At 49.1% G+C, this 22,164-nt stretch overlaps 1 protein-coding gene and 1 long non-coding RNA gene across 3 annotated transcripts in view; one reads left to right on the top strand and one right to left on the bottom strand.

Moving 5' to 3' along the window:
• Positions 1-1,159: 1,159 nt before the first annotated feature.
• On the bottom strand, positions 1,160-16,129 carry CALCOCO1 (calcium binding and coiled-coil domain 1). The gene is made up of 15 exons (XM_037514881.2): positions 16,001-16,129; positions 13,712-13,891; positions 13,287-13,389; positions 12,355-12,545; positions 10,781-10,939; positions 10,180-10,328; positions 8,209-8,299; positions 6,431-6,586; positions 5,679-5,933; positions 5,125-5,250; positions 4,561-4,656; positions 4,126-4,234; positions 3,706-3,905; positions 3,192-3,298; positions 1,160-2,219 (listed from the first exon to the last, which is right to left on the bottom strand). The coding sequence occupies exons 2-15, from the start codon at positions 13,865-13,867 to the stop codon at positions 2,042-2,044; spliced, it is 2,076 nt and encodes a 691-aa protein (XP_037370778.1). The 5' UTR covers positions 13,868-13,891; positions 16,001-16,129; the 3' UTR covers positions 1,160-2,041.
• Positions 16,130-21,230: 5,101 nt separating this feature from the next.
• Positions 21,231-22,164, top strand: part of LOC129146011 (uncharacterized) — a 65,904-nt gene continuing 64,970 nt past the window's right edge. For both annotated transcript variants that reach the window (XR_008552312.1, XR_008552311.1), the window contains exon 1: positions 21,231-21,362. This is a non-coding gene — a long non-coding RNA (uncharacterized LOC129146011). The remainder of the gene's footprint in view (positions 21,363-22,164) is intronic.

Genomic DNA, 22,164 nt, shown 5'->3' on the forward strand with positions numbered 1-22,164 from the left:
GTGATTTCATTAAATGCACCTCCTGCTGGGGATGTTGGCTCATAATTCCTCTCTGATTAACCCCCACTACCCCGGCAACTTTATAGGCCAAGAGAGGGAGGGGACAAGGGGGAGGGGAAAAGGAGGGATGGGGGGAATCCCAGGCGGTGATGGATGTCTCTGTCAGCCCAGCTCGTATTTATTAATAGTCTTAATACGGGAAGCAATAAAGGAAGAGAGGGATTCTATTAATTAAATCATTGTTATAATTAACTTTCATTAAAGGAGATCAATAAAGAGGAGTTGAGATGGAGAGAGGAGAGATCCATTATCTCTAATTTCCTTGGAAGGAATTCAGAGGAGGAGATGGGGTTGCTAGGAGACAGCAACACGGGGGAAGAAGGAAGGATGTAAGATGTCATCCAGGTGGGGCTGGAGGGGGGGGGGCAGCAGGGCTTCAGGGGTGGGGGGGGGGGGCGGGGGGGGGTGGCCAACCAGGGGCCCTGAAGAGAAGAGGGTGGCTGAGAAGGGCTCCTGGGGCAAAGAACAGGCGCGGCTGGCGCAGGGCTGAGAGCCTGGCTGAGCACGCAGGTCCTTACCACATGCTTTACGACGTCGCGTGTGTCTAGCCCGGGAGGCTGCTTAGAGAGGATGAATGTGTTTTTGTGACTGTGGGGTCAGTGTGCACATGGCTGTGAGGATGACGAGAGGGAGGCAGGGGCGGGAGGCACATCCAGCGGTCTTTGGAGGTGCAGGGCTTTAAGGCATTTTTTAGAAGTGGCTACTCGCAGGTGTGCATTCTTGAGAGGAGCCATGCCTGTCTGCGCCAGGGCACAGCGGTAGTGGCTGTGGAGAGCGAAGGTCTGAGTGGTGGGACCCCCGCCCCCCATGTTCCAAGGTATGCACCTGGGTCGGGAACCCTGGATCCCACCTGGGAACTAAACCCCAAGCAGAGCTGATAGAGACCCACCAGTCTGCTCCCTCCTCACCAAGCACCCCTAAGCCAACTGTCCCCGAGACCAGGGGTCCTCCCGGCTCTGCCAGCCCCAGCGGTGGCCAGCACGCGCGGACACACAATGGGAAACACCAGTGGTGGCACCCCACCAGGCAGGGAGGAGCCCCCTGACCCCCTGGCTTCCATCACTGTCTGAGACCAGATGACCAGACGTCTTTGCTCTAGTCACACCTCATGATAAGAACACATTTTATTAGAATAGTTATACATATCATATAAATATATTTGTCTAAACTACAGGCAGGAGAGAGAATATTGAGGGAAGCTCTTATTGCTGTGGGGGGGCCTGGAGAGGGAGGAGGGGCTGGGAAGTAGGGTACCTGGGACGTTTGCTCCCCCTTCCCTCACAGAAGGCACAAATGCGTTGTTTCTTTTCATGTGAGGACACTGGGGGGTGGGGGCAGGCAGGGCAGGGGGTAAGAATGCAGAAAATCTCAAAAATACAAAAGAAACCGCCAAACTTAATATCTAACAGTGAGGAAAAGAGTGGGGGGTGTGGAAGGCAGGGGGCGGGGTCAGAAAGAGAAATCAATGAAGCTCAACTGAAAGAGACCTGAAGAGGCAGGAAGCCCATGGGCTACCTCGATGCAGGCTCCAGAGAAAAGTCAAGTAAACAAACACAGTAAGAGGGTGGGGTGCCCCGGGAATTGGCTTTGGGGCCTTGAGGGGAGCATGAGGGGAGTGTAGAGTGTGTCTGGTGCTGGGCGGTGGTGCGGTGGCTGGTATGAGTGACAGAGCAACCGGGCTGGGAGAGGGTTTCCTTCCTTGGGAAGGCCTCCTCCATCCTGGTTCTGACAAAACCGCTTTCGGGGGGGTAAATTCAGCCACTACTTCCAAAAGGGACCGCTGCCTGTCAGAAGCGCCTGGTAGGGCAGGATGGAGTTGAGAATTTGGGAGGAAAACAGGACCAGGGAACACAGTGTCATGGAGCCCTGTGTGATGGCAGATGGGCATGAGACCTACGTGTATGCCTGTGCATGAGTGAGTGTGTGAGTGTGTGTGTGTGTGTGTGTGTATGTATTTGTGCATATACCAGGGAGAGTGCAATCACTCAAAGGTGAAGGGATCCTGGGTGCTGAAAAAGAAGTGTCCGTCCATGTGGTCCTCCAGGGCATCCTTGTCGCTCTCAGCAGGGAAGCGCTCCTTGCAAATAGGGCACTCCTTCCAGGGGGGGGTGGCGGGGCCTCCAGTGCTGGCCTCTGACAAGGGACCCACTGCGAAGCCACTGATGAGAGAGACGGGGGTAAAGCGGTGTGTCAGCGGGTTCCGATGCCTGTTTGTCGTTACCAAGGAGAGGGAGCCGTGTACCCAGCTCCCAGCTCCCGCTGCTCCTACTGCACAGCCTGGCGGCCTTCTCCCAGCCTCTCCACCCTGCCTTTCCCACCACCCAAGCCTTAGCTTCCCGGCTCCAGCACCCTCGCCCTCTCCCCTTTACTTTCTGCTGGTCGCTGCAGTGCAGAGCCCATCCCCCAACCTCTTGCTCTCCTCCCTCCATCTCCGTCTGCTGCCTAATGAGGCTGAAAATGAGTCTGACATCGCCCTTCATCTTCCTGCTCCAGCCAGGAGGGATGACAGCATCACCCCCTCCCTGCCCTGAGCCCATCTCACGTGCAGGCAAAGATGGGGGCAAGGTGATAAACTCTCTCCACCCTGCCTTCCCCTCTTGGCCTGGGGAAGAGACGGGAGCGCAGAGGGGCATTCTGATACTTAAATCCTCCCGCCCCGAAGCTGCACTGCCCAGAGGTGTCCTCAGGGAAGTGAGAGAAGAGGGCGAGCATCTTGGGTGGCCAGATGGACGCTGGATCCCAGCTTCTCTGTGCCTGCCTCTGGGGGCCTCCGTCACATCCCTTCCTCCCTTGATGGAACTTAGGTACCTACCTGGTGGTTGGGGAAGGGGTAGGGGCAGGTGAGAGGGGATGCAGGGCAATTTGGGCTCCACGGAGGATGGTGCTAGAACAACACAGAAGCCAGTTAAAGGCAGGGCCTCTGAGTACGCATGTGCATTGATAAGATGGGGGAGAAAAAATTACCTGAAGGCAACTGGGGTGTGAAGTGGTGGGTCATTTTCTGAGTCAACCACACCCACATCTCCTTTTCTTGGCTGGGACCAAGAAGAGGGAGGTACGGGGAAGGGCCTGGATGCCCTGTCCTCTGGGGCCCTCCCGCCACCCTCCTGCCCGCCCCCTCTGGCACGCACCTGGCCATGTCGTAGAAGGCATTGCCCAGTTCAGGAAGCAGCAGGTTGGCCTCCTCACCCCCACTCTGCACAGCTGCCATCAGCACGGACTTCTCATCTTCAGCCTCCTGGGCACCAAAGAGACATGGTTGGGTTCTGGGGTGCTATCCCAAGTGGGGGAGCAGCGACTGTGGTAGGTAAGGGAAGAGCAATCTAGGCTGGGACAGTGGAGAGAGGGGCTGGAGTGAGAGTGAAGCAGGAAGCACGTTCTGACAGGAGATGGCAGAGAAGAGAATGACTGTGGGGCAAAGGGGCTAGGAGCAATGAGGCGTCTGCGTCAGCCTGGGTTTTGGGGTGGTATCACTGACAGGAGGCTTTGAGGAGAGGCCTTGAAAAGAAGGTGGGCCCTACTCTCCTCCACGGTAACAGAGCGCTGCTGGCTAAGATCGCCTGCTCTGGAGACTGGGCCAGCTGGGTGAGGCCCTTCTGCCAAGCGCCTCTTCCCGAGCCTGCTCCGTCTCCCCTCACTGCTCACTGAGTCAGAGCTGCTGTCCTCAGCTGGCCCTGAGAGGTGGGGAGCGATGGGAGCCGGCTGGCTGATGACAACGAGGGGAGAAGCCTCTCGTGGCCCGACAGAAGAGGAGCCTGGGTCTCCGCGCTCACACAGGCCGTAGGGCGGGAGCCTCATGTCTTCTGGGCACTCGTCCTCAGAGTCTGTCAGAGCTGCCGGGCAGCCTGTAGGCAAGAGAGTGGGCAAAGAAAAAAAGACTGTTGTCATTAGGTGGCTGGAACAACTCGGACCCCTCTACATGACAGGTGCAATTAAACTAAACGGGCCAGGGTCTGGAAAAAGGCAATTATTTAGAAGGCAGCTCCCAGAGGAGTCAAGTGGGGCTTTCCCCAGGAGGGGGAGGTGAAGCAGGGATGAGGTGTCATGAGATTGGGGTATACAGACTCAGGCCTGCAGTGGCCTCCTCATCCTCCGTGGCAGTGTCCTCATTCCACTTCTCATCTGCCACCTTCTCCAGGCGGGCCTCCAACTTTCTCATGTACTCCAGCAGCTCCTGGAGTTGGGGAGAAAAGGGGTGCGAGAGGTGGGGAAAGTGCCAAGCCTGCCTCCGAGACGAATTCTGAACTCCTTGGGATTAGAGGTCCTCGCGCAGGGTGGGGAAGCCTGAGGTAGACCCCCTTTCTCCCAGGAGCCGCCTTCACCCCTGACAGCCTCCCTTCCAGCAACTCTCTGTCCTACCCCGTCAGCTAACGGTCCTGCTTTTAGCCCCTGGGCCCTCTTAGAGATACCCATCTCTAAGCCAAGAGTTGACAAGGAGATTCAGTTTCTAGCTTTCAAGTCCTCAGCTCTGGCATCAGGGGCCTACACTGGGGCTCTTACCTGCTTCTCCTCCTGCAGCTGCTCCTTCTCCTTCTGGAGCACACGCAGGGCTGACCGCAGCTCTGTCAGCTCCCGCTTACTCTCTGACAGCTGCACCTGTGGGGAAAGGGCCAGATGCAATTCGGAGCCTAGAACGTACCTCTAAGAACCCAGACCTGACATCTAGAACCACATGCCTCCAGGGTCCTCTCTTGTCCGAAACACACACACGGACGCCCCAACACTCTTCTTCCATGAGTCTCGTCTTGGCCACGGGAAAGCCAGTCACCTGAGTCCGAGTGTCTGTCTCTTGAGTACAGACCTGGGCGACTGCCACTGGGCTGGGGTTCAGGGCCTTGGCCACAGCAGCCACTCTAAACTTCCCTCAGTTACCCCGACTAGGCCGAGAATGCATGTGCTGAGCAGAAAGGGACACTGCATGTTTCAAAACAGCAAGAGGTGGAAGGCTTGCAAGTGAGATGCACCTGCTGGAAGCAAGCAGCCAGCACTCTGACCCACAACAGACATGGCTCCGTGGTCTCAGGAGGCTGTGGGAACAGAGCACATGGGTGTCTGGGGCCTCACCAAACTGGAGTCCTTTTCCCGAGCCAGTTCAGTCTTGAACACTTGGTTTTGGGTCCTCTCCTCCTGAACTGCCTTTTCCAGTCGAAGTATCTCTGCACTCAGCTTCAGGATCTTGTCCTTCTCTGCCTGGGAGATGACCAAAAAGGAAATCGGCAGGGTAGAGGCGAAGGACAAGGGGTGCTACTGGCAACAGCACCATCCGTTACAGTGTCCCTTCCTTTATGGAACTGAATTTTGGGGCAGCAATTTCCCCCTCTTGCCTTCCTCATTCCCTTCTCCCCTGTGTGAAGGGAAAAGACAACAATACACCTTGCTGATCGGGAATGGGCATCGTGGCAGGCTGGCAGGGCCTGGTGCCCCGGGTGGTAAACATTTCTGACTTGAGATGTAACCATGATGATGCGCTGGAGACCAGGATTGGGACACTGTGGGTAGGGGTGGGTCACACCTGGACAGTGACACCCCCAAGACCTCTTTCTCTCCTTTCAGGGGATCTGCCTACACAGATCTGGGGGCAGTAGCCAGGAGCCTGTTAGGTTCCTCTATCCCTTTACCTCCATGTTCTGCAGCAGCCCCGCCCGCTCCTTGTTCCACTGGCTCTTTTCTTCCTTCAGGTGCAGACTGAGCTCGGCCAGCCTACCGTTGACTCCTGCCACTTCCAGGCGGCTACGGTGCAGCTCGGCTATGGTGCGGTCCCGTGCTCCTGCGGCACTGGCCAGCTCCTCCCCAAGAAGGGCCGCTTTCTGCTGGCTGGAGGCTGCCAGCTCCTGGGCCCCTCGAAGCTGCTCCTTCAGGGGCTCCAGCTCCGCCTCAAGTGAAAGGAGGAGATCAGAGTTCCCAGGGAAACATTTGTGACCCAGCAGGTAACTAAGCTCCTTCCTCTCCCCACCACATCTGGACTCAGGATTGTGTTGTTTATTCTTTTTTTTTTTTTAAAGGTTTATTCATCTATTTATACAAGAACCGGGGTACAGGCCAGATGCGTGGGAGGGTGAGAGAATTCACCAGAGACAGAGTCGGGAACAGAACAGGCAGACTGACTGAAATACACTGCTGAAGGGAGCAGCGGGCGCGACAGGAGAGATCTGCCGTGCCATGTGGGATCCTCGCCGGCTGGCCGGGGATCAAACCGTGCTGCAGAGGCTGCGGACAGCTTCACAGCGCTGCGCTCAACCGCCTGCACCACCAGGGGAGGCCCAGAATCGTGTTGTTTATTCTTTAGCCATGTTCTCCCCTTCTCTCTGGTCTTTTATACAACCACTCCTTGGAACTTTCTATTTCCTGTTGCCCAGGGGCCTTCACTCACCAGCCGCTGCTGGGTCTGACTTAGGGTGTCCTTCATCTGGGTCACTTTGTCCTTCAGTCGCTGTGCCTGAGCACTCTGTTCCTCCTGCCGGCCTTTGGCTTCCTGCAGTTCCAAATTCAAGCGCCGGTTCTCCTGTTGTGCCATTTGGAGCTCAGCCTGAGGGGTGAAGCATAGACAGAGAAAGGGAGCATGAATCTGGGGTGGCCAGAGAGGTGAGCCATCAAGAGGAGACAGGTCAAGGTGCAGTTCTCAGGTTTCATACCAACTCGAGCCATCAGCTCTTGCCAGCCCTTCTCCGCTCGAAGGGACTCAATACTGAACATCCAGTCTCCAGCTCTGGGAAAGAGGTCTCCAGCTTCACTGCGCGTCCACTCCTGCTTCCCTACTCTTCCTTTTACATTCAAACTCACTTTGAATTTCCTATAGGCCCCTCAAGCTCAGCACATTCTGCCTCCCATCCCATCCTGGCCTTTTCTACTCTTATTTTTGTCCATAACACTAATTACTTTCCATATGCCTCAGGCTGACAATTTGGTGCCAGGCTTAGAGGCCCATAGAAAAATCTGTTGCTTCTCCATCCTCCATCTTGTTCACAGTCATTTTGTCTTTTCTCATTTCTATTATTGCCACAACCACTTTAGCTCAGGCTGGTTACTTCTTGCTTGGACTGATAAATAATCTTATTACTAGCTCATTTTCCACCAGGTGATCATATTAGTTTTCCATAAGTACAGTTCTTTAAGTCCATGTCACCCACTTGAAAATCATCAATGCCTCTCACTGCTTACAGACCAAAGACTAAGATCAAGGTCCTCTTGAATCTGATGTAGGCCTTAAAACTCTTCCCTTCACGAATCCAGCTGCCCAGAGTTCCGCACTTGACAGCTTTGTCACATCTTTTTCTATTCTAGAACGGGCTCTCTTCATTTCTGACCGTCAAATTCTACCTATTTTTTACTGCTGAGCAAATGGCTTTTGAACAATCTTCCACAGATGATTCTGAGGAAGCAAGTTAGAGGAACTGCAAATACTGAAATTACTAAATTGTGTTAAACATTGATGACGACCAATTCATCGGACATGTGTGTCCAAGTTAATTCATTTTTGTACAAAACTCAAAAAAAAGTTTCTGTTATATTTTCTACTGAATTGAAGAACAAGCTGAGGATTACAAGGTGCACAATGCAAAAATTATTATTTGCACCTACTTGTGTGTGACTCAAGGGGTTTTTGATATTGTACAACCAAAACAAAATTTAGAAATACATTAGCTGAGGTCTCCATAACCCCCAGTGTCAAAGTATAGTGTTCGTCAACGTGCTCTAATTGACTTCATCACCTTATAAGTGATGTCACATGTGTGGGTTTCTAAAAATAAACTTATCTAAAAATTATAGTAATGGAATTTTGTTTTTTTTCAATTCAGTGAAGTTCCACATAAGACATAAAACTTCAGCGGAGGCAGGGAAGAAAGGGTTCTACTGCTTAAAAGTCTGAAAATACGAGGCTACTTTATGGCCCCCTTAAGCCTTTCCTAAAGTCCCTAAGATGATGCGCTTCCACCCGCCTCCATGAAGCAACGTAAAGGTCTACTGCACTCCTCTGGTGCCACTATGGTCCACTTCGACTAATCCCGATTTGGGCATTTATCTTCTGTTCCCTAGGAGCATGCACATGTCTTCTTTACACTTATGTTTCCCTTGGTGCCAGCCCTGGGATGGGACTCAATAAAACCTGGAAGGACAGTGGAGACAGCACACCATCTCTGCGGCCCTTACCTCATTCTGCTCCTTGTCTGCTTGCACCTCCTTCAGCTGCCCAAGGAGCTTCTCCTGTTCCCGAGTTAGCACCTTCACTGTGTCTCTCACCCTGTGGGCAGAAGATGGGATGTTAGTGCATCGGCTGCTCATCAGAGAAGGGATAAAGGCTGGGACTAGTATCCCGAGCTCTTCTCTTGGTGGCCCTCCTAGCCAGGCTCTCGCTTGCTTCTCAGGGGCTCAAATCCCTGGCTAAGATGATTCTGCTCTGAGCCCCACATACCTGAGGCTCTCAGCTCTAAAGAGCAAACCAGAAATAAACCTTTTCTCTTCTCTTCATGTATCACTTTAAAGAATGTTCTACTGATGGCTCCCTGGTTGTTTTTACTCAACCAAGAGACCAGAATCCAGTCTTTTTTAGACAGGGGGCAGTCATTATTGATTATAAGCTTCTGATCTAGATCAGAAGTCAGCAAATTTTTCAGCAAGGGGCCTGATAAAAATATTTTTGTATGCAGTGTCTGCAGTACAGATGTGGTCACAGGCATTTTGTAACAGCATGGCTGTTCCAATAAAACTTTATTTATTAGCACTGCCATTTAAATGTCACAAAATATTCTTTTTAGCTTGTTTTTCAACCATTAAAAATAGTCAAAATCATTCTTACCTTGTGGGCTATCTAAAAACAGGTTGGCAGGCTAGATGTGGCATGTGGGCCACCATGTGCTGACCCCCTGGTCTAGACAGCCCCTAGTCTTTTCCAGATGCTCAGTCTGATCCCTGCTTTTCTCATCCATGACTCAGAGTCTAGTATCTCCCTAGGCCAAGACTACCATATCCTGGCTCACAGAAGCCTTAGGGATCAATTCCTTTATTACTCTGGGCCTTGGATAATATCCCTCTTTCCTTTAAAGAGTTAAAATATATATATGAAGCCCACCAACACTGAATGAAAGAAACTTATATTATTTGATGAAAGAAAGAAGTATTAATTCTAGTGAAAAGTTGAAGGCCTAGGCATGGGAGGTGGTCATTATCTGTGCTATCTGGTAGAAGAAAGCAACTTATTCTATGTGACTCCACAGGTTTACGCCAGGACCAAGGGATGAAAATTACAGGCAGGCAGAGACTGGTTCCATACAGGAGAGAGAAAAACAGCTACTGTCCCACACTACAAGGCACTGCCACCCGACTTGGTGATTTTCTCTCTATACCCTCTTAAACACCTTTCATTTCTCCTAATGCTTAGATTCTGTGCCTGATGATATATGATTTATATCTTTCTATGGGGGAGAGATTCCAGGATCACCAGCTCCGAGATGTCCGACTAGTGAGAACAGAGTCTAAGCTTACTCTTTTCTGTGGTAAAATCTGAAATCCACCCTCTCTCCTCTTGCACTGGCTATCCCATCTAGTCTCTTCTTCCAAATCCTCCACCCAACAGCTCCTGCTTGGCTTTTGGTTCATAATAAAAGGTAACGATGGTTATTTCTGAAGGGGAAAAATACAGAATAGGGTTAGGAAAGATGGAAGAGAGCTAGGTAGAAAAAGATATCCCCGTAGGGGCCTCCCCGGTGGCGCAGGTGATTAAGTGCAGTGCTCTGAAGCTGTCTGCAGCCTCTGCAGTGCCAGTTCGATCCCCGCTGACCTTGGAGCAACCCACGTGGTGAGCAGACCTCTCCTGTCTCACCCGCTGCTCCCCTCAGCAGTGTGTTTTGTCAGTCTGCCTGTTCTGTTCCCCACTCTATCTCTGGTGAATCCTCTCACCCTCCCACGCATCTGGCCTGTACCCCGGTTCTTGTATAAATTAAAAAAATAAATCTTTATAAAAAAAAAAGATATCCCAGTAATTGGAATCGTCTGAGAAAAGTTGAGAAGGGAAAGAGAATCAAGTGAGTCAAAGAGCAAGCTTGCCTCCTCAAACAGGAGGGAGTGGGGGGGGGGGTTCCAGGAAATAGAGGAAAGTAGTGGGGGTAAAGGAGGTCGCCGCACCTGTCCAGCTCCACCTCCTTTGTCAGCATTTTCTCACTGATGGTCTGGATGTCGTCTTCCAGCTCCAGGATGCGCGCCACATGGTCTCCCTGTTGCCGGCTGAGGACGTCCCTCTCTTCTGTGAGCTCCCCGTGGGACCGGGAAAGCCCCTGGAATTAAGGTTCCCCCAGAAAAGGAGACACGTTGACACTCATCTCTCAAAGAGTGGAGTAAAGGCTTAGGAGGAGCATACCACAGCTTGACTCTCCTTGCCCCCCACCTTGTCACTTTCCCTGAAAAAGAAACTTAAGGAAACAGTCCCTTATCAGTGAATACGGCCACCTGCACTGGACGCTAGCAGGACTGTGTTCAAAGAACTGAGTCTTACAACGCATTTGGGATGTGTCTCCTGTCCTGTCAAATTTAATGCCACCTGTTACCCCTTAAATAGGTTTAAGTTCTTTGATGCCAGAGCCATCTTAAAAGCCATCAGTTCTTTGATGCCAGAGCCATCTTAAAAGCCCACTAAAGTCTCCCTTTTGAAGCCCTCTTCACTAGGTTCAGTCATTTTGGACTCTGGTTGAGTAGCTGGCTCACGTCCCCTACATGGCCCAACCCCCACCTTGTACTGCTCCACCAGCTCAGCGTGCTCCTCCCGGGTGGTTGCCAGAACCTTCTCGAGCTCCTGTACTTGGCTCCTCAACTCCGTCACCTGCTCCTCCAGCTGCAGTTTCAGCTGCATCAGGTCATTCCTCTCTTGCTGGCTCTCATCCAGCTGGTTCTACAGGGGCAGGATGAGAAGGGGTGTGTGCCTGTGAAGGGTCTATTCTATGCGCCTGTCCCCATCACTCTGCAGATGCATTTTGGGATTGGGAAGTCATATCAGCACAGGTTATAGAGAGGAGGGTTAAGGGGAAGCTTAACCCATCAGCTCCCAGCATTCTTAACTGTCCACCCCTCTCTCACCTTTTCCCACCCTAGGCCGGGTCCCTTCTTCACCCAGCAATTGCAAGAATCCCTCATCTGGAAAAGTCTCTGTCAATCCACATGGATGAACAGGATGACTCCCCCAGTTTTACGCTGTCCCAGAGTCAAAAAGATGTGGGTTTTGATCTCCACATGACTTTAACCAGCTGGGTGACTTTGAACAAGATTCTCTGAATCTCTTCTGCAAGGAGAGCCCTTAGGCTGGTTTATTGTAAGGTAATTGTAATCATAATGAATGTTGAAAGGAATGTGGGGTAGGAGCTTACTTATCTCTGACTTGTGTGTAAGGTAAACACCTTCTTCCTATTCCTGTGTCAATTCCTTGTGTTTAGAGGGTTGTAGAGGGTAGGAGTTTGTCTAAATGACAGTTGAGCTACTCATTTTACTTTCTGAGGCTTCCTTAGGCCTGTCCGCTTGTCTGGGAAATGCACTTCCTCCCTACCTGGCCTTGGACCTCACCTTCCCTTGGAAAGGCTCCTTGCTAACATCTGCCTCCACTCCCTAATTCTTCTTTATGTGGTCTATTTGGTCCAATAGAAAAATAATACAGGGCACATATATAATAAAAAAATTTCTAGTAGTTAAGAAAGTAAAAAAAAAAACCAGGTGAAATTAATTCTAACAATATTTTATCTAGTTCAGTCTATCCAAAAAATTATCACTTCAATGTGTAATAAATATAAAACTACAGAGATCTTTTACTTTTTTTACATTAAGTCTTCAAAATCCAGTGTGTCTTTTATTCACAAAATGCATCTCAATTTGGAAAATATGTCTCAATTCCAGGGCCACCTGTGGCGAGTACCTCCAGGAACAGAGGTGCAGGTCTGTGGCCCCAGCGATCCTCTCTCCCTCGTCCCTTGTGCTGGACGTGGGTCTCACTCTCCCTGTCCTCTAGAGGTACCTTCCCTGGAGTGGCCTCCCTTTACCCTTTGGATCTTTCTCCAGGCCTAGGGCAGCAGCACTCGGAGAAGGCAGGCTCAAAGGGTTCTCATGAGAACTTGAGTTATGTTGGCCTGCGGGTGACTTGCTTTCCTGCCTACATGTGCGTGTCTGTCTACTGCAGACTGAGCTCTTCAGGCCAGATCTGTGACACTCCTAGCAAGGTCTCCAGCTGAGGCTACAGACGAGGAGAGAGTGGCGTGGGCGAGGCTCCTGCAATGCTGTCCTCCCACTCCCTCGCAGGGGCAGCTCCGGCGCTGTTCTCACCTGCAGCACGGTTGCCTTGGGGACCACGAGCAGGATGTCAGAGCCACCGTCCGTCTCTTCCAGTGTCACCAGCTCGTCCATGGGTCTTGGCTCTCGGAACTGGAAAGGGGGGCTCTGCCCACACACGCGGCCCTGGCGGCTCACGTACCTGAACTGGTAGAGCTGGGCTCCCGGCTTGGGCAGGTAGCTGGCTATGGGGAGATGAAGCAGACCCAGGACCCTGATGTGACCCCAAGTCCCCCCTACCCTGAAGGGTCTTTGATCCACTATCTTTGGCTCCAGTCCCCTGATCCCTGCTCCATGTATTGTTTTCTCTCTCCTCCACCTCCCAGAGGCTATTTCTGTTCCCTGGATGACTCCTCTCACCCCTCTCTGCCTAACATTCTCCTTCTCTTTCCTATCCCGACCCTCCTTCTTAGTCACCATCATCCTCATGCCAGTGGCCATTTATTGAATATCCACCATGTACCAGACAAAGTGGTAACACTTTGCCTGTATCATTTTGAATTTTATATTGTACCTATAAGCCAGGCGGCCCCTGTGACTGTGACGATACCAGACACAGGTTAAGTCATTAGCTCAAGGTCAAATAGCTTGTATTAGTGTTGAGACTAGAACCCAGGTCTTTCCCAATCTAATGGCCAACTTCTTCTCAATATATGATGCCACTTTTCCTTCCCTACCCCTCAGCTCCATAAGAGGAGTCCCTCCTTCCTGCAGGAGATAGGTTAATTGTCCGCTACAAGTCCTTCTATCTCTAAAGCTCTGTTTCTGGGATAATTCCTTTATTTGATGTCCGCTGAGCCTTCCAGGATGTTACCTATTTTATTTATTTGCACTCACTTTCCCTTGTCCTCGGTGCCTGACTTTCCTGTCTCTGAGCCCAGTATCTCCCAAGCATCTATCTCCTCCTGGTTTTTGAACTTCTGTACCTTGGAACTGGACACTGGCATGGACAGGGGAGCCATCAGTTGTACTCTCAGGCACTGAAGACCACACAAATGTATGGTAATCCCGAACACAGGCAGCCTCCACCTGTGAAGGCCCAAGGAAGGAGAAGGGAATGTCGATGGAACTACCAGCTCTAGGGGGGGTAGAAGTGGGGTGGTGGTGGTGGTGGCGGGGGTGGGGGGAAGCAGAGGCAAGAGAAAACAGGACAATGCAGGGGCACTAATGTGTCAGGAGAGAGCAAGACTGAGATGGGAGAAGATGAGCTCTGCTTAGAGAGGTGCCCTTTGTCCTCTGGGACATCTCCTTTCTTTCCAAGCAAGAGGCTGAGAATTCAAGAACCCAGTCATTCCTCTGTGCCAACCAACCCGGGGACCATGTGCCTGAGCAAAAGAGGTTCCAAGTATACCTTGAAGATGCCAATCCAGTCACTAGCACTGGGCACGGTGCCTGGGGGAAGGGTGTAGTGACATTCCACCTTGGTGTTGGGGATGTAAGTCCGGGCTACATTTAGAAAGGTGACTCCACCCCGGGATGGTGCCCGGCTTAGTGATGATTCTTCCATCCTGCCCTCGAGATATCTGCCCTCCTATGAAACAAAGGGTTAATATGCCAAAGTCTCTCCACTCCGCCTCTTTGCACCTCCTCCCCAGTCCCACTCCACCTCCACCACACCTGGAGAGGACCGCCTACCTGTTTTTCAGACCCTTTAGAGGTGTCATTCTTAGCCCCTAGTACATTAGTTGGTCTTCTGAGTCAGTCCCCATCCTGTCTCACACTGAACCTCTTCTGAGTCATACACTCTTCCTACAGTTAAGATCACTCTAATTTCCACTTCCTTCTTACTGCCCCATTAACCAAGTCTCAGTATCCCAGCTCTGATCCCTCACTCCTTTCTTTCCCATTCTCTTTACATTTTTTGAGCATTCCAGATTTTTCCGCTTCCATCTCCCCATCCCATGCCCCACATTCTTTGGCTTTGAATTAAAAATCCAACTGAGCTGTGGAGCCCCCTCATTCTGAGCAGTTCTACTTGCCCACTCCTGAGCTTGCTGATCTAGCTGTACCCTGGAAGGACTTATGACACCTGAGTCTTCAGAGCTGGAGTATAGCCCAATACTCAGGTGCCCTCAGCAAGCCGTCCTCACCCCTCTTTGAGCTGTATACCCCCAGGAATAATAAAAAATCTTTCATTCTCAAGTGAGAGAAAAAAGGGAAAGGGAGGCTATAAGGAAAGACAGGTTCTGTCCTCAACTTCATTACTCCAGAGAGTCAAGAATTCTGGAGGCGGCTGCTTCAAGGGTGGAGTGAACACTCAGCAGGAACGTGGTGGTGTGGGGAGATGGAATGCGGGGGCCTTGAGCCAGGAAAGCCCCACCCCTGGGCAGGGTAAAGACTGGACGGTGGGAAGTAAGGGGCCCTAGAAGGAGAAATGTGTGTGTGTGTGTGTGTGTGTATAATGTTGGGAGAAAAGAGTTCAAAAAGAACTTAACACTCTTCTCCTTGGGTCTTGTTTGGAGAAGACCCAGAAACCAACCGCTTTAACTATATGTTATCCCAGCGCTTGTATTCCCCTCCCCATTTTCTCTTGAGGGTTATACTCAAGTCTAAATGCTTGCTCTTCATCAGCTTGGACTAGTAATTGGAGGCATACTATAGGATGGAATTTAGAGGCAGAGGTGTTCCAAGTTAGGTGGGGAGTTAATAGGAAAATATGGGGGTGGGGTGAGGAAAGAAATCCTCCTCCTGGATTGGAAGCAATCCAGCGAACAACTCATCCCAGGGCTGTGAGATGACCCTCTTCGTCTCTGTTCACAGCCCACTAATCTTCAACCTGTGTCAGCTGCAGCTGACAGCGTCCACGAGTCATGTGCATTCCCCCAAACATCACAAACCCAGATCAGACTGAAGTTAAGGGGGGTAGGAACTTTAAAACAGAAACTCAGGAGAGCATATGAGCCAACTCCACAAAAAGGAGACAACTCCTTCCAAAATAGAGACTGACAGGAGATTAAGAAGTTTCTCGGGATTTTCATCTCTCAAAAATCCCTATTTAATAAAACATAATCCATGTCTTCTCCAAAGACAATTCTGGCTTTCGAAGGGGGAGATGAATTGTCCCAAAAAATGCGAGATTGGGGAACGCCAAATACTCTCCACAGATAAAAGCCCTAACAGCTGGAAATATTTCCCAGGCCCAAAGGGAAGCTCTGGGCACCTAAAGTGTATATGTGTAGCCAGAGTGGGAAGAGGGGCCCCACTCCCCTACTCTACAGCACTCTAGAGTCCCTTGACACCCTACACCTTGGAAGGTTTCTGTCCCCAGGGATTCGGCGGCTAGTAAAGGCCTCTGTATTGGCCGGGAGGGGAGCGATAAGGGGAAAGAGGTTTGTGGGGTTTAAGTCTCGCCTGAGAGATAAGGAGCAAGGATTCTATTCTCCCCCAAGTCACTAAGCGTATCAAGCTTCATAGACAAGGGTCGACAGGAAGATGAGGCAGCGAGGGGGCACCCCCTGGTCTGGGCCCCGAGAGACCAAGAACTCCCCAAACAGTGGGGAGCTTCTTCAGTAAAGATAGTGTTAAAACCCAAAGGCCCCGCATACCCCTGCTACAGTTCCTTTAGACTATCCTTTCACAGTCTGGGAAGTGGGGTGGCCCCCCTCACAAAATCGCCCCCAAATTAGGCCAAGTTTCTTACCCCACAGACGGATCAGCTGTTCCCTCACCTTTCACCAACAACAAAAACAGCACTCCGACTGTAGGAGGGGAGGGAGAAGAGTGGGCGCGAGGGCTTCTGGGTTTGTAGTTCCTCGGCGCCCTTTTGACTGCGGATTGGCGCAGACTCGGAACTACATATCCCAGAAAGCCTTGCGCAAGGCGGGCGGAGAGGAGGACGGCCTTGGAGGTGGCCTCTCTACTGCATCCTGGGAGATGTAGTTCACATTGCCATGATAGCAAACGAGGGTGTGGCGGCCAAAGGACTTCATAGCCCATGATGCCTTAGAAAGGGGCAGCCTGGTTAATGGTGACTGCTGGTTTGTAACGTGCGTGGTTGGGGGTGGGGAGGAGTTACGGCTCTAACGACTTTAGTGTAGTTTTTTGCCGGGTAGGGCATGTCTGGGTACGTTCTCCCGTTTACTTTTCAAAACCTGTGGGTTAAGTAGTGTTGTCATTCACACTTTACAGACGAAGAAACTAAACCCCAGAACGGTTGAGGAAGTGGTTTTAAGTGTCAAAGCTGTGAGATGGTAGAAGTCGGCCAGGTTCTCTCTACACCTAGGGCAGTGCCTAGGGCAGTTACTAGCCTTTAGGGGGTGGGAAACCAATCGCTGAGGTAGCAGCTTCTATTTTGCTTCAACCTCAGAGACAGCTCTTGTAAAAACTATGTGTTGTTCACCGCCAACCGTCTTTTTCCTACTTGAGGATTTAAGTGCCAGGGGCCTGCCAATACTCATACACCTGGACTGGGCTCCCTTCCAGTGGCCTCTTGGTCTCAGAAGAGGAAACATTGCCTGAGGTGGTGGTGGTGGTGAGGTGAAGTGAGAAGAATGAGGTTGCAAGGGTAGCCTGGCAAAATTCATGACTGGTCATAGCTCACAAACAAGCCACTTAGAGGCCCCAGCTGACCCAAGCCTTTTAACTGGTTTAAATTCATTAGGATAACAATACATGTTGTTCCTGTATTTATTAAGGAGAGGTGAATGATTTATAGTCCACTCATACTCCAAGTTATGTCAAAGGAGCACCCTTAGTCTTCTCCCTTCTAGGTAATGTGAGACATTTAAAACCTCTCTTCTCCATCTCTGTTATTAAGGGATTATAATCTAAGGATTGATTTGCTCTTCCTAGGTGTCCGCTTTAATTCTCTGCTGCACTTAGTTGTGGAGTGTCTGTCATTTCCAAGTTTTCTGGTAGTATTTTGCTTTTATGACTGAATAGGGTATCTGGTGCCTGCCTATGGGTGCCTTTCATGTGAGGATCTCCAAGCATTTAATAAGTTGCTGGGCTTCACAAATAGTGAGGTGACATGTCTGTGTCATTAGTCAGCATTTATGAGATGGGGAACAAACTGCTGCATGAGGAGAGGTTCAAGGTCTGGGGATGGATTAAAAGTGAGGCTGCTCAAGGACTCAAATTTCAAGTGTTCTTGGAGTATTTTTCCTACCTAGAATAAAAGCCTGTAAGAGAACTCACTCACAGGTGGAGCTAGAGATTACACCAACTTCCATTTATTGGAATGTGTTCTATGTTAAGGATTTTCCCATTTAATACAACAGCCCTATATTGCAGGCCTTTTATTATCCCCATTTCACATATGATGAAGATTGAGGCACAGGCAATTAAGTGACTTACTTGGGAGGTCATCCAAATAGTAAATGATAGAATTGGGATTCAAAGATGAGCAGTCAAGTATACCATACTCCCACCCCAGAAACTTCTGGTATGTGATATTTACTCTCATTGTTCTAAGGAACAGAGCTATTACTTAATCAGGAAATAAATGTTCACTGAGCATTTATAGGCAAGGCACAAGGTGATGTAAAACAGATTGATTCAACAAATATGTATGTCAGGTACTAATCTAGGTATTCAATGAATTTTGTTGGCAGGATGAATTATAAAATATAGATATTGAAGGATGGGTTGAATTTGGATAGTTTGACAGGACAAGGTCTAGGAAATTTATTCCAGATCGAAGTAAAAATTCGGAAATGGGAATGTGTAGTGTTTACTGGAGCCTAGGATATTACACAAGAACAGCACATTAATTTCAATTTCTTTTCAAACTCAGATTAAGGGTAATGACTGTCTGAAATATTGTGTTGAGAAGGATTGTGAGTAAAGAGTGCTGAAATTAATTAGTAATGTCTGCCATATATTCCAGGTGGAAGATGTCAGTGCTAGTAGATTGATTTTTGTTTAAAATTATTTATTCCTCCTTCCCTGCCCAATGCCATGTGACTTGCAGTATCTCTTTTAGAAAGAGTATATATTGGGCCTCCCTGGTGGCAGAAGGGGTTAAGCACAGCACTGTGAAACTATCCACAGCCTCTGAAGCATGAGTTTGATCCCTGGCTGGCCAGGGAGTTACCCACATGGGGCAGTAGACCTCTCCTGTCTTGCCCACTGCTCCCCTCAGCAGTGTATTTCAGTCAGTCTGCCTGTTCTGTTCCCCACTCTGTCTCTGGTAGATCCTCTCACCCCCCACACCTCTGACCCATACCCCAGTTCTTGTACGCATAAATAAATAAATCTTTTTTAAAAAGAAAGTATATATCTTATTTCATTGACTTTGGGCTCAATCATATTTCATATTTTGGCCAATGGATCTGAGAAGATGCGACTCTCACCATGTTTGAACATGTGAGTTCACTTTCTTGTTCTTTGCCACTAGAGTGGGCATATTCCAAAAGAGATGAACGAGAAGGCCCAGGAAGCAGAACTGCAGTCTGCCACAGCCTACATACACATGAGTCAGAAATTAACCTTTGTTGCCATAAGTCACTGAGAGTTCAGGATTGGTTGTTATTGCAACAAAGGTGCTGATAGTTGTACCTGGACAATAGTATCAAGTTTGAGAGGTAATGGTATAAAGTTTGAAAGATGAAGTTTGAAAGGCACATTTAAGCTAGAGAATAGAGACTGTTGATTGGCAGAGGAAGCAGTGTCCTACGTGTTTATTAGGATCTGTTTCCCTTCTTTTTCTTGGACCACAACTGGACCACATTTTTCAGTTTTTCTTTAAATGATGTTTTCCATTTCTGGCCCATGAAACCTCCCAAAGGATATCCTTTCTGTTTTTTCCTTTCTGGCTTGATGCCTTTGACCTTAGGCACAGTGACCTTGAAGTCACTTGTTAAAGATGGTGGAGCAACAGGTTGGAAGGAACCTGGTTCTCTGAATCTACTTGGCAGAGAACTGTCCACTCATCGGAAACATGCATTTTGGACTTCAAGTGACCAATCCATCAATTTTTATCTTATTACACCACTCAAATTTGGGGCTTTATATTTTATGGTAGCTAGTGGTTTCCTAACCACTACAGGTTTGGACTTGATTCCCATCAGGAATGGGAAGTTTGTCACTGATAATTTTTTGAACAAGGGAAATAACATTGTGAAGACAGGTGAAAGTGACAGTTATAGGAACTAAAGAATACTTTTGAGTGAGGTTTTAGGCCTGTTGGTATTTTCAGACTAAGGCTTCTGACTGGAACCAGGATCAGATTGACATGGTCTTTGGAAGATTCTCTGGAGGGTGTGGAAGGCGCTGCTGCAAAGGACTTTCATCTTCTTGAAGCTTAATCTCTTTTCTTTTGCCAACGTCCTAACTCTGATATTGCTTCATACAGCCTGGTATGGGATTCATAGTAAATTTTGAATGGAAGTTGGTTCTGGACTCGTTTAATGCTTTGAGGGGCTATTACTAATTGAGTGCCTATTGTGTAAGACAGCTCTTTCACCCATCAATTTATCACAGCAAATCTGCAAGGTGTTATCCAAATTTTACAGATGAAGAAACTTTCCCCAAGTCTTTCAAGACAATCTGCTTATAAAACCGATACCATTTCCAAAATAACAAGATGCTTTCTCAGAAAATAATAATGGCTGTATTTACTGAGTGCATGCCATGTGCCAGGCACCCTGTTGGGTGCTTTACAAAATAAAAGCAACTAATGTATCAGATATTGAAGTCATTACTAGTGTTTTCAAACACTGGACACTGTGAGAAATAGCTGCCTTAGACTCCTCAGGTGGCCATACCAAACTACAATAGACAGGAATTTATTCCTCACATTTCTGGAGATGGGGAAGTCCATGATCAAGGTGCTGGCTGATTACGTTCTTGAAGAGAATGCTCTTCTTGACTGTAGACAGCTGACTTCTCACTGTGTTTTCACATGGAAGAGAGTGAGAAAAAGCCACTTCTCTGGCCTTTTCTAATAAGGCCACAAATCCCATGATGAGGATTTCACCCTCGTGACCACATCTAACCCTATCACCTCTCAAAGGCCCCATCATCCAATACCATCATAGTGCAGTTTAGGATTTCAAGATATGAATTTTGGGTGGACACATTCAGTGAATAAACAGTAGGAAAAACATTAACATCATTTTAGGGCAAAATCTGGTTCTTTGGGACTTTTCTTTAGGGTTCCTGACTTGTTTTCTTTTGTCCTCATGGTTCTTTGGCTCAGTTCACCTCACAGAAGGGTGTTTTGGGGCTCCAGGTAATATATCAACATGGGGTTTATTTTACAAACAGGGGAGACAAAGAACTTACTGTATCCACAAAATGCGGCTGTCTCACCCAGGTAGCATCAGTGATGGTCGCTGCCGGTCACCAGGAGTGCTGGACAGCACTGGCCAGTAGTGTGGTCACTACAGGTCCCTCAGAGGCAGCGTCAGAGACACCCAGTGTAAACAGCTCTTTGTGAGTTGTCGGGTTATACCGACAAACAGCTCCTTGAGACACCAGGCCCAGGGCCTTTGGTGCTCCTTTCAGGGACTGTCAGAGACAGGACTGGACGCCCAGTGAGTGACAGAGGTCTTCGGCTTTTCTTCCTTTCTTGGAGGTCAGCTGCTAGACGCTTCTTTTCCTCTTTCTTCAGAGGCCAGGAATGGAGTCTTCCCCTTCTTTCTTCCTTCGGAGGCTGGAACCATCTTCTTTCCTTCAGGAGCTAAGGAGCTAAGGACGTCTCTCTCCTTTGGGGGCTGACATCCTCTCTCCCTCAGCTCCCTCCTACCTGGCTTATGTCCTTCTTTGGTGCCCCACCCACAAGTCTGATTGTACCATTTCTCAATCCTGATTGGACCATTTAGCACCAATTAGCTCATAGCTCACACCTGATTGGCCTATTCCACGATCCAGGAAGTACACTGTTACATAAAAGGTCTCTGAGGAGCAACTGCCACATCTGACAAACTGGCAGTTCCTGGGCTCTGAGGAGCAGCTGCCACAACTGACTTGTGGTGGAGCAGCGGGTGAAAGCACACCACTGCTCCTGCCAGCTCCTGCTGGCTCCTGCTGGCTCCCGCTGCGGAGGCGGCTGGGTTCTGGTAACATATTTATTTATTAATTATTATTATTTATAATGTTTTGGTTTGTTTCACAGAAAAAACAAAGATTTTCTTCCATCTGTCTTGTAAGTTTAGATGACACTAAACGCGGATGTTTGAGAGTAAATTTTATTTATAATAAATAATATATGTGCTTTCTTTTCCCCCCCTCACCACCATCCCTTGTGTCCTCTTGTCCCTTTGTCTCCCTCTTAACCTTAGAGCCTCAGGGTGGTTCTTAATGTCCGCTGGTTTTTGAAAGTGTTTTACATTATCGAGTTGTCTGCTAGGTGTTTGTCCAGTATTTTTTTTTACATCATTCTGACTTACTTTGCTGCACATAATTCTCTTAAATTCCCTTCATTTTGTTGAAAATGGCAGCATTTCATCTTTTCTTTTGGCTATATGACACCCCAAGGCGTGGATGTACCACATATTGATCTAATTGTCCATCAATAGATATTTAGGCTGCTTCCACGTTGTAGCTATGAACATTGTGGAATATCTGGGGTTTTTTTGCTAATGGTTTAATATTCTGTGTGTATATGCCCAAGGAAGGGGTTGCTGAGACATACACTATTTCCATTTTCAGTTTTTTTTTAAAGATTTATTTATTTGTGCATATTAGAACTGTGGTACAGGCCAGTGGTGTGGGGGGTGATAGGATTCACCAGAGACAGAGCCGGGAGCAGAACAGGCAGATCTATTGAAATACACTGCTGAGCGGAGCAGCTGCGCCATGTGGGTCAGCTCCCTGGCTGGGGATTGAACTTGTGCTGGTGCGATAGCTTCATAATGCTAA

Source organism: Talpa occidentalis, unplaced genomic scaffold, assembly GCF_014898055.3.
Source record: "Talpa occidentalis isolate TD23 unplaced genomic scaffold, MPIMG_talOcc4v2.1 talOcc4.16, whole genome shotgun sequence".
Classification (NCBI taxonomy): domain Eukaryota; kingdom Metazoa; phylum Chordata; class Mammalia; order Eulipotyphla; family Talpidae; genus Talpa; species Talpa occidentalis.